The sequence below is a fragment of the Oncorhynchus clarkii genome, chromosome 17 (genome assembly GCF_045791955.1).
Source record: "Oncorhynchus clarkii lewisi isolate Uvic-CL-2024 chromosome 17, UVic_Ocla_1.0, whole genome shotgun sequence".
NCBI lineage: Eukaryota > Metazoa > Chordata > Actinopteri > Salmoniformes > Salmonidae > Oncorhynchus > Oncorhynchus clarkii.
The window spans coordinates 73319847-73332179 of record NC_092163.1 but is presented as its reverse complement, the minus strand read 5'-3'; the positions used below and the strand labels follow the sequence as shown (position 1 = coordinate 73332179).

At 41.5% G+C, this 12333-nt stretch overlaps 1 protein-coding gene across 1 annotated transcript in view; it reads right to left on the bottom strand.

The window, feature by feature from the left end:
• Nucleotides 1-9582, bottom strand: part of LOC139371399 (Rho guanine nucleotide exchange factor (GEF) 3) — a 93234-nt gene extending 83652 nt beyond the window's left edge. The window contains exon 1 of the mRNA XM_071111788.1: nt 9243-9582. Within this exon, the coding sequence (XP_070967889.1) occupies nt 9243-9277 (35 nt within the window). The 5' untranslated portion in view covers nt 9278-9582. The remainder of the gene's footprint in view (nt 1-9242) is intronic.
• Between the last annotated feature and the right edge of the window lie 2751 nt (nt 9583-12333).

The window sequence follows — 12333 nt, the reverse complement described above, 5'->3', positions numbered from 1 at the left end:
CACCCTACTGTACACCCCTAGTCCACTTCCATGTACCCTACTGTACTCCTCTAGTCCCCTGGGTTTATATTACCCAAATAAATGTGCTATATGTAATCCTTTAAAAGCTAAATAAAGGAAAGCTCCATAACTAAAGATGAGGAAATGTAAGGCAAAATCTGAGCGTTTGCCAAAACAGCACTTCAGGATGCAAAATAATGACATTTAAAAAGGCTTTTAGATAAAATGATGAAAGTACAATGAGTCCTGAAAATGGATGGCCAGGAGCCTGATGAGAATAGGGTGACAGTTTCCATCTGTTTAGAAAGAGCAGATGATAAAGCCATGTTCCCTACAGTATAATGGTTGAGCCTCTATCGTCAAAACAAACCTCTGGCGCCATCTGGTGGTCAACAGGTGCACAACATCAACCATTGTCTAGTCTACACTGAAAGGTAATGCAGTTGTGATTTAGTTGGGTCTGGAGTTGTCCCTGTTCATCACGGCTGATGGGATTAAATGGATAGGAGAATCGGCGTATCATTGACTTGAATGGGGACATCCGTTCTATATCTATGTATTTTTAAATGTTTTGTTAAACTAGGCAAATCAGTTAAGAACAAGTTCTTATTTACAATGAAAGCCTACCCCTGCCAAACTCGGACAATTCTGGCGCAATTGTTCACCGCCCTATGGGATTTATCAATCACAGCCAGATGGGATTCCGCTTGGATTCAAACCAGGGACTGTAGTGACACCTCTTTCATGGAGATGCAGTGCCTTAAGACCGCTGCACCACTCGAGAGCCCTATCTGTTCGCCCCAAATCCGATCACTTTAGAAAAACTGGGCGCAGGAGTTTTTTTCTCAACAGGTGACCTGACTTGGAAGAACTCCCCATGCCCAGCAAAAGCACATGTCGAGAGCTGAATGTTCACTATAAAACTAAACTAACCCAAACGGCACAAGTGACTGTCAGGTTTCAAAAGCCAATCTAGGAAAACATACTTCTTAGATTTGAGGTGATATGTTTACTATGATTGAACCGTCTCATTTTTGGGAGATGTACGGCATGAAAACTATGATTAGATGGGAACGTGATGCATGGCGAATCTGTGTGTAGACTAATTACTGAGAACATTAACCGTCATCTTTTAATTACAAGGTTTCATCATGTAAAAAAACCAACCTGTAAACACCCTGTAAATACTACCACATGACAAGGTCAACACACGCAGGAGGGTCTGCGTTTCCAGATTACCACATGGCCAAAACAGAGGTGGTTCGGTGAACCATGCTCGTCTGATGATCCTTACCTAAGACTTGAAGACGTGCAACCTCAGGCAACTGCTAGAGAGAGAACAGACTAGAAGACTTGTGCTTCAGTCTGAAGATCCTCATGCAGATCGAAACTTTCCGTACTCTGAATCTGTATATTGGACTTCGAAAACACCATAAATTCAACATAGAAAACTGTTTTTCTTCTGTCCTCTGTGTTGGACATGAATTTGGAGGCGCTACAATTCGGGGGACTTCCCTAACTCTCTCTCGCTCTCTAAACTGGAGCTCCATCACCTGGCCATCAGGCCCCGAGGAAACTATCTTGGAGCAACTGTCAACTTGGCTTTTTCACTTCTGTCTGACTTAAAAACTGCTAAAAGCTTCCATTGCCAGGAGTTAGCAGTTGAAAGTCCATTGTGTCAGCGTTGTTTAAGGAGACATATATATCTGTCTGCTGAGTACTGCTGTAATTTTAAAAGATGGTGTGGGAAAATTAGGCTATGGGGAACATTTGCAAGTTCAATTTGAACACCACCCTGATGAAGGATGTTAATAAGAGAAAGATACACATATATAGAGGTAGAGATTAGTGGGGAGAGAAATAGAGAGAGAGAGACAGAAAGGGAGGGGCACTGTGAGACAATCCTCTGTTTCCTGTCCTCTCTCACTGTACCTGGGACTGGAAAGGAAAGCCTGCTGACCCCCCCACTCACATCTGTTTCCTGAGCATTGGGTACATTGCAAGAACATTCCGGTGTCCAGTTTTCTGAAGGTTAGGAGAATATTCCATCAACGTCCCACCAAGCGTGCACAGGACATGGTTGTTCTCAGAGTATAAGATATTAATATTCTAGACACGTTTCATGAGAACGTTACAAGAACGTTTCTGTGCATCAGTTGTCATGACGTCGCCTGTTGGTTCCAAAGAAATGTTCTCCCTCCCCCCAAAAAATGCTAACACACATCACGCCTTGTTACTGTTGCCAAGGCTCTTTTTGTCTGTTGGCAAGGGATACTCACACACAAACATGATTACATTGTGCATGTTCATTCATATAGTAATTATTATTCAAAAAGTTTTCACCTGGGATTTAAACTCACAACCTCTTGGTTAATGGCATTCAGCTCTTCCTGATATGCCACAATTGCTGTGTCAGTTATCAATTAATTTGACTATCCTCTCATCATTGATTTGATTGACTTAATTCAACAATTTAAGGGCTTTCTGTATAGTTGTCTAATTTTGGTGGGGCATATTAACCATTTTTACTCATGAATCACAATGTGTGTACTTTTTTCACCCTGTATCTATTAAATGGCTATTCTGTATAGGCCCACATCGGATCACCCTGTATCAACCACACCTTCATTTTATTCATCCCTATCAACTGTAGAGGTCCAACTTATCAACTAGTGATAAAGGTCTGGCAGAGGAACTGGACACTCAGCTGAGACTCCTCCATGTAAATCATCCCCTACGGTGGAGTTTGATTGGTTCACAACGGGTGGTGCCCGGTCTGCCCACCAATACCATGAGAGAACAGAGAGTAACAACCAGAGGAGAGTGCAATGCGGAGCTGGAAAGAATTAATACGTGCACACACACATACACATGAACACACGCACGCACACACTACCTGAAACAGTAAGTCCTTATCTCTCACTCTCTGATAACAGCTGGTGTCTCCTCTCCTAGCACCTAGCAACTACTGCTGTGTGTGCACAACCTTCTCACACACACCATTCCCTATCAGTAGGCTGGCTGAGACTTTACAGCTTTACAGCATCACTGTGAGTGGATGGTAAATACATTATGTTAACCAGGTAAAAATACTATATTACTATAGTACTATATAATATACTATTTTACTATAGTACTATATAACATACTATATTACTGCTTTGGCAGAGCCTATCACACTCAAATAATTGTCTCAAAACATGATCCAGTTGAGTGAATACACACACAGCTGTTTACCAGCGAGGTTGTACAGCTTGTTTAACAACTTGTTAACCAAGGAGACAAGCAAACACACACGGAAGCACAGATAACACAGCTTCAAGTTCCTAGTCTATTAAATACATATAAAGATTAAAGAGTGACTGCAATTCCTGATTTGGCCTGGTTTTAGATTTGGTTCATCACTAAAATATTAGCAGCCACGAATGAATTCAAACGTGAGTTGGTTTTGGGGTGTGGCTTGATGTTGGTGTCTCTTGTTTGTGTTTAACGGTGGGTTGAGTTAGACAACTTATTTTGACAATTAGCTTTAGCCGGCTGGTGTGCGACCTTGGAAAAATGTATTTAAATATATTTTTGTTGCAAAATGTATTTCCTTGTTGCGAAATTTATTTCACAACAAAGCCTCCTTCACTCATGCTGCCAAACATACCCTCGTAAAACTGACAATCCTACTGATCCTTGACTTCGGCAATGTAATTTACAAATTAGCCTCCAACACTCTACTCAGCAAACTGGATGCAGTCTATCACAGTGCCATCCGTTTTGTCACCTAAGCCCCATATACTACCCACCACTGCGACCTGTATGCTCTCGTTGGCTGGCCCTCGCTACATATTTGTCGCCAAACCCACTGGCTCCAGGTCATCTATAAGTCTTTTCTAGGTAAAGCTCCGCCTTTCCTTACAGTTCTCTGCTGCCAATGGCTGGAACGAATTGCAAAAATCACTGAAGTTGGAGACTTATATCTCCCTCACTAACTTTAAGCGTCAGCTGTCAGAGCAGCTTACCGATTGCTGCAGCTGTACACAGCCCATCTGTAAATAGCCCATCCAGCCAACTACCTACCTCTTCCCCATATTTGTTTATCTGCTCTTTTGCACAGCAGTATTTCTACTTGCACATGCTCATCTGCACATATATCACTCCAGTGTAAATTGCTAAAATGTAATTACTTCGCCACTATTGGCCAATTTATTGCCTTACCTCCTTACGTCATTTGCACACACTGTATACAGATGTTTCTATTGTGTTATTGACTGTACGTTTGTTTATTCCATGTGTAACTCGTGTGTTGTTGTTTTTGTCGCACTACTTTGCTTTATCTTGGCCAGGTCGCAGTTGTAAATGAGAACTTGTTCTCAACTGGCCTATCTGGTAAAATAAAGTTGAAATAAAATAAATTAAATAAAATAGTTAGGGACTGTCAATAAATTGCACAATGTAAATGAGACAATACTTTTATGTTGCACACCTTTTAGTTCTCTCATTAAATGCTTTCAATATTTGTAAATGAATGTCTACAATTTATAGCTGGTTTGAGGTTAGGTCAATGACATTTGGAGCTATAGGAATTGTACTATATTGTTCCATGTACATTGTGTAAATTACAGATGGTCCCTAACTAGCCCTATATGGATATCCAATGTCAACCTCAATCTACCACAGTGTTACGATTGTGTCACGTGCAGCTGCACTACAAATTGACGATTACTTGTGTGCTGTCGACTGTCGGCATGTGGTAAGGATTGAAACAAACCCAACATTCATTTATGTTGTGATGCAGTCACGACCACAAGTCTCACAAAACTCAGTGTTGGATGAGACTGACTTTCTGACTGAAATGATCCCATTTCCACTTTGTAGTCATTTTGGACAGTAGATAAATGTTTCTGACTCGTATCGATGCCATATAGACTGTTTTCTAAATTAGCAGTTGGTTTTTAGGGGCAGCTGCTCTTTAAATGAATAATATAACGTTCTAGTTGCAGGAGAGAGAGTTCTCACAGATATGGACACTGCAGGGCAAAGGCAAATGCGGAGACATCTGTATTCAACATGGTGACAGCACATGTACTGTAGTAATGTACCATAGTGGGCAGGGAGGGACAGATTCACACTGCCCACAGCTCCCCTCTTTAACTGCTAGGAGGGCCAGCCCATGATATATCATTGACGCACCACAATGTTTTCTCAGTACTCCCTATGCCTCCATTTTCCTATGGGAACACAGTATTGACTCACATATGGTTCAAGCCCAAAGGACAACCCCAATTCGAATGAGCTAACACATTGATATATTATTATATGACTATACCATAGTAATACATAGTAAATAAGACACTTATCAACTGAAGAAATACATAGTATACAACATGCTGTGTACTTGCTGTCCTTTTAATGGGCAGAATTCATCTCTTCCCAGTGGTGGAAAAAGTTCCCAATTTTAATACTTGAGTAAAAGTAAAGATATGTTAATAGAAAATGATTCAAGTAAAAATGAAATTCTCCCAGTAAAATACTACTTGAGTAAAAGTCTAAAAGTATCTGGTTTAAAATATAGTTAAAATATCTAAAGTAAAAGTATATAGTATAAATCATTTCAAATTCCTTATTAAGCAAATCAGAAATACGGATAAGCCTTGGGCACACTCCAACACTGATATAATTTACAAATGGAGCATTCGTGTTTAGTGAGACCACCAGATCAGAGGCCCGAGTGGCAAATTGGTCTATGGCACTGCATTTCAGTGCTCGAGGCGTCACTATAGACCCAAGTTTGATCCAGGGCTGTATCACAACAGGCCGTGATCGGGAGTCCCATAGGGCGGCGCACAATTTGCCCAGCGTCGTCCGGGTTAGGGGAGGGTTTGGCCAGGTTAGGCCGTCATTGTAAAATTAGAATTTGTTCTTAACTGACTTGCCTAGTTAAATAAAAAAAAGTGCTCTCTTGATAAGTGTGTGAATTTGACAATTTTCCTGTCCTGCTAAGCATTCTAAATGTACTTTTGGGCGTCAGGGAAAATGTAAGGAGTAAAAAGTATATATTTTCCTTATGAATGTAGTGAAGTAAAAGTAAAATTCGTCAAAAATATAAATAGCAAAGTACAGATATCCCAAAAAACGACTTAAGTAGTACTTTAAAGTATTGTACATCACTGTCTCTTCCTCATTTAAGACTATAGGGCATAGTATAACCTTTCCTCTTTGACTGTTAGAACTTTCACTACCATCTAAACCTCAACTAGGCAAGAAGAGGTGTAACAGTAACTGCAAAAATAATCTCCCTGTCTTTCCTCTGAAGAATAGCTTTGTCCACTAGAACATTTTTTAATTTTTGGGGGGAAATAAAAAAATATATAGAGATTGTTTGTAAAGAGAAGAATAGAGTGGAATATTACTAAACGTTATTAGCAGGGATAAAGTTCCCACGCTACTAAACACACTGCTACCCTCTGCCCTGAGAGAGAGCGGGAGAGGGTGTAGAGAGAGCGGTAGAGGGAGTAGAGCGGGAGGGAGAGAGGGTAGAGAGGGAGGGAGGGAGGGAGAGAGGGTAGAGAGGGAGAGAGGGAGAGACGGTAGATAGGGAGGGAGAGAGAGAGGGTAGAGAGGGAGGGAGAGAGGGTAGAGAGAGAGGGTAGAGAGAGAGGGAGGGAGAGACGGTAGATAGGGAGGGAGAGAGGGTAGAGAGGTAGGGAGAGAGGGAGGGAGAGAGGGTAGAGAGGGAGGGAGGGAGAGACGGTAGATAGGGAGGGAGAAAGGGAGGGAGAGAGGGTAGAGAGGGAGGGAGAGAGGGAGGGAGAGAGGGTAGAGAGGGAGGGAGAGACGGTAGATAGGGAGGGAGAGAGGGTAGAGAGGGAGGGAGAGAGGGAGGGAGAGAGGGTAGAGAGGGAGGGAGAGAGGAAGGGAGGGAGGGAGAGAGGGTAGAGAGGGAGGGAGGGAGGGAGGGATGGTAGATAGGGAGGGAGAGAGGGAGAGATGGTAGATAGGGAGGGAGAGAGGGAGAGATGGTAGATAGGGAGGGAGAGAGGGTAGAGTTGGAGGCAGGGAAATGGATGGGAGTGGTAACCATGAAAGCTCCCAACAACTTTCCAGTCCTCTGGAGGAGCTTTCCAGCAGCACTCTATGTCTGTGATTCCCACCACCACTCTGCAATCAGGCCTGCACAAAATCTGCCATTACCTCACTGGCCATGCTGAACTCAGTGAGTGTGTGAACTCATGTGTGTGAGGAAGAGACAGGAAACTTTCTAATCGACACTGTGGCAAATAGACAAATATAGAGAAAAACCATATACAGTAGGTAGAGACTGACTGAACTGAGGGAAGCCTGACAGTGAGAAACTACTAACATAGGCAGAAAACACAGGGAAGGGCTCTCGTTGGCCATGAACGTGTGAAAGGGAGAAAAAGAGAGAGAGAGGGACAGACAGAGAGAGAAAGAGAGAGACAGAGAGAGCTAGAGAGAGAGAGATAATGAATAGAAAGAGAGAGAGGGACAGAGAGAGAGAAAGAGAGAGACAGATAGAGAGAGAGAGAGATGATGAATAGAAAGAGAGAGAAGAAGGACCCGGAGAGAGGGACAGAGAGAGAGAGAGAGAGAGAGAGAGAGAGAGATGATGAATAGAAAGAGAGAGAAAAGGACCCGGAGAGAGGGTAGAGAGGGTAGAGAGGGAGAGAGAGAGGGTAGAGATAGCCCCAACCTCAGAGAAGCAATGCAGCCGTCAGTCCATGTCAAAAGATGATTTATTCTGCCACATTGAAAGGGGATTAGGTTGGGGATTAGGGGTGAGCATGCTGGTCCTCTGGTACTCTCCCTTGCCCTCTCTCCCTCTCTCATCAAAAGTAGTGCACTATGTACAGTAGGGAATAGTGTGCCAATTGGTATGCATGCTTGGGTTCACCCACTTCTGTGTTCACATCCAAAACTCTGACCTTTTCAGTTCACCCCATGTGTTCACATCCAAAACTCTGACCTGTTCACTTCAATCCATGTGTTCACAGACAAAAACCTGATTTGCCAGCTCCCACATACCACACAAATCCTGGTATGCACAAGCCTGAGACACTGTGTAGACAACCAGGGTACTACTACAACTCAACTGTGGCCTCAATAGTTGAGGCCTTAACACCTGCTGTTTAAAAAGATGCGGCATGTGAAAATGAAAGCCCGGCCGCCTCGTCTGTCATCATGGCTTTTGACTGAATGTTGAAATGTAGATGTTTATAATACCAACTGAGCGTAGCCAGTGAAATATTCCTATTTCTCAGTCAAAAACAACATCTTAAAGTGTATGAATGGCAGAGATTGATGAGAACACTCAAACAGTTCCTTTAAAGCTCCTTTCTGTCGACATGTGACAATAGTCCTATGTACATGGGCGAGAGAGAATAGAACAGAAACAAAACGAAGAAGTGGAACAAATGAAACTGTGAAGAAGAAGAAGAATCCAAACTGCCAGGCAGTAGCTGGGATTCCTGAAAGTTGTGACAATACCAGCCTCAAAGAGACAGCAGCATTCCAACACCTTGATGATGTTTGCTCTCCTAAAGACCACGAATGGGAGGCCAAAGACGTGACAAAACATTACAAGTACCAGAGGCCACCAGTGTCTGACCCTGAGGACTGACTCTGCTGGTAGACAGAAAGGCACACACAGTAAATCACAGACAACTGGGGAAACTTCAGTCCTCAGCTACAGTAGAATTAGAAGTAGGTTCCTACAGTTGACCACTTGAACTCTTGGTGACCTCATTATGAGCCCATTCTGACACCACGCAGGTCGATATGTGAGAGATTGAGTATAAAAATGATAAAATTGTCTTGGCAATGCTTTCCTGAATTGACAAATGAAGCTGTGTGTATGTGGGATAAAGGTTGCATAATTATAAACTTCATCATCATCTTCACCCATATCCACCACCACCACACAAACTGAGTTAAAATATAGGCTACGGTTGGTCATAGGAATTACCTACTGACTATACTCTACAATGTCATGCAAAGAAGATTATTACTCAATGTTACTCAGGTTCAGGTTTACATCATAAAGTTCATGATTTAGAACCTGTTAACAGTTTATTGAGCCTACATTCTACCCCATACAATGTATCCCATACAATGTAGGCCAAGAAATATAACCAATAAACCACAACATGTTTGTAGTTGGTGTTGACTATATTTATGGAAATTATGGCAAGTCTGATTGGATGAGTTTGAGTTAAAATAGAAAGACATCTTACCCTGAAACGTCTTTGTTTCCATCGCTTGTTTGCATGTGATGAGAGTTCTTCCACTGTAATATATTCCCCAAAAAACTAAAACGTTTTTCGAACGAGGAAACAAGTAATCTATAATCGTCTCGTCATACATAGACTGTCAACTCCAAACAGTCCCGGTTAAACAAATAATAAACTACTTTTTTCCGCTTATAATAATGACAAAGTTTCACTTTGAATCGCCAATATTTACATACATAACGTATCGCCCTTGAAATAGTCTATCTTTGTTTTTAACCATCAGGTGTTACGCTTCTTTTTTTCTGTGCCTACGGTTGTTTCACGCCTTGGTGCCTCACGGAACACAGATTCGGGTCCACTGTGGAGTTGAATAGCGGCTCCAAGCACCGCCCATAAACACTGCCTGTTTGTGTGTGTGACCGAAGTGTTTTTTTTTTACAGTGAGATAATACAGTACAGTGCACACCATGGGAAATTACAATCATAAATAATAGCCTACAGGAAGTGTAGTCATCGGTGTGATTTCTAATCCGCTCTTTACACCAATGTTCTTCAATAGTACATTATATTCACCACTGGAAACTAATCTACACCATCTAAAAAGGAAGATTATTAACGGTTAATACACTTTCCATATTGCTACTGAATTTAAGCGTGACTGTCAGTCCTAATGAAAGCCATAATGTCTATAATAGACAAACATGTGACTTAATTTGTAGGTTGGAGGAAATATGTATAGCTTTTACAAAGGTTTACTTCTATCCCAAACATTATGACACCACGTGTGACAGTTACTGAAACACGCAATAATAGGATACATTGTCTCATAACTGTATCTTAACCTGGACCTTGGATTTCCAATACAGAGTGCACTTGGCCCAGAGCTACAGTCACCTCTGCCGAGTCCCGGCTTGAACAAAGCGAAGATTGAACTCCTCCTCCACATTTACTGGTTTGGTTGAGCAGCGCACAAGAAAGAACCTCCACCGACAGTTGTTTTTCATCTTTTCAAGACCGGTATGTAGGGTAGGGATCATCAACTAGATTCAGCCACCGGACGAATTTTTTGTTGCGCGGATTTTCGGGGAGCCGGAAGATAATTAGAAATAATATGTAGACTGCAAATTGACCCAAAAAGACCAAACATATTTGACTAAAACACATATTTCAAACCGTGCTGACATTTTTCGAAGATTTTTTTATATAAATAATAGCAGGTGTTCCTAATGTTTTCTACAGTCAGTGTTATATATATATTTATTGCTCAGAAAACTTGAAGTGCCAAATAAAACCACAGTGTGCTGCCAGTTAGGGAACCCTGATTTAGGGGATCTAGTTTCAGGCGTTTCTTTGACGCCTGCTACCTAAGTTTATATGTATTGTACAGGGAAATCAGTTGCTCACTCAATTGGTCTACCACTTCAAATAGCACTTCAACTGGGAACATATCAAATACACTTCTCTGTTTCCAAATAAAAAGTGTAAATGATATTGTAACAGATTGTGTTCTTCATGTTTAGTTTTTGAGCAGGAAAAAACATTTCGTTTTGTGGAGCTATCATTGCAAGTCCCATCTCCTTGACCTGGTTGTCCGAGGCTAGAATCAAAGTTGTAAATAATAAAAATAAACTTTATTTCAATTTGTTTATTTCCTACATTAGAGTACTATAAAACAGTATATAATGTAGAAAAAAACGAAGAATCTAAAAACTATACAAAACAGATTATATTTAACTACTTTTGCATATTTACAAAGCTCTGTAAAAAAATGACTGGCACTGAAACCCTTGACCGTTTGTTTACACGTTTTGTTATGTTACAGCCTTATTCTAAAATTGATTAAATTGTTTTTCCCCCTCATCAAATCTACACACAATGCCCCATAATGCCAAAGCAAAAATAGGTTTTTAGAAAATGGTCCAAATGTATAAAAATAAAAAAATATCACATTCAGAACCTATACTCAGTACTTTGTTGAAGCACATTTGTCAGCGATTACAGCCTTGAGTTTTCTTGGGTATGACACTACAAGCTTGGAGCACCTGTATTTTGGGAGTTTCTCCCATTCTCCTCTGCAGATCCTATCAAGCCCTTTCAGGTTGGATGGGGAGTGTCGCTGCACAGCTATTTTCAGGTCTCTCCAGAGATGTTCGATCAGTGCTGCAGACAAGGTTGTCCTTCTGGAAAGTTCTCCCATCTCCACAGATTAACTCTGGAGCTCTGTCAGAGTGACCATTGGGTTCTTGGTCACCTCCCTGACCAAGGCCCTTCTCCCCCGATTGCTCAGTTTGGCCGGGCGGCCAGCTCTAAGAAGACTCTTGGTGGTTCCAAACTGCTTCCATTTAAGAATGATGGAGGCCAGTGTTCTTGGGGACCTTCAATACTTCCCCAGGTCTGTTCCTTGACACAATCCTGTCTCAGAGCTCTATGGACAATTCCTTCGACCTCGTGGCTTTGTTTTTGCTCTGACATGCACTGTCAACTGTGGGACCTTATGTAGACAGTTGTCTGCCTTTCCACATCATGTCCAAGCAATTGAATTTACCACAGGTGGACTCCAATCAAGTTGAAGAAACATCTCAAGGATGATCAATGGAAACAGGATGCACCTGAGCTCAATTTAAAGTATTATAGCAAATGGGCTAAATACTTATGTAAATAAGGTATTTCTGTTTTTTAAATTTTCTGTACAATTTCAAACATTTCTAAAAACCTGTTTTCACTTTGTCATTACTGGGTATTGTGTGTAGATTGATGACCACATGTGTTAATTTAATACATTTTTGAATACGGCTGTAACTTTAACAAAATGGGGGAAAAGTCAAGGGGTCTGAATACTTTCCGAATGCGCTGAATTCGTTTCTCTTTAAGAGTTGAATAACAGTATATTTCCCAAGTTTCAAATAAAGACATTTAGTTTATGAAATTGCTCCTAAAATGGACACCCCTGTCCACTCCTCTGATGGAGACAAAAAAAAATGCAGAACTGCTGGTGTCAAATATATGATCAAATAGTGTGGGTACTCCTGGGGTGGTAACCATATTACCGCAACACCGGCTTTCTCCAAGCTCTGATGCTGCTGACGGTCATTAG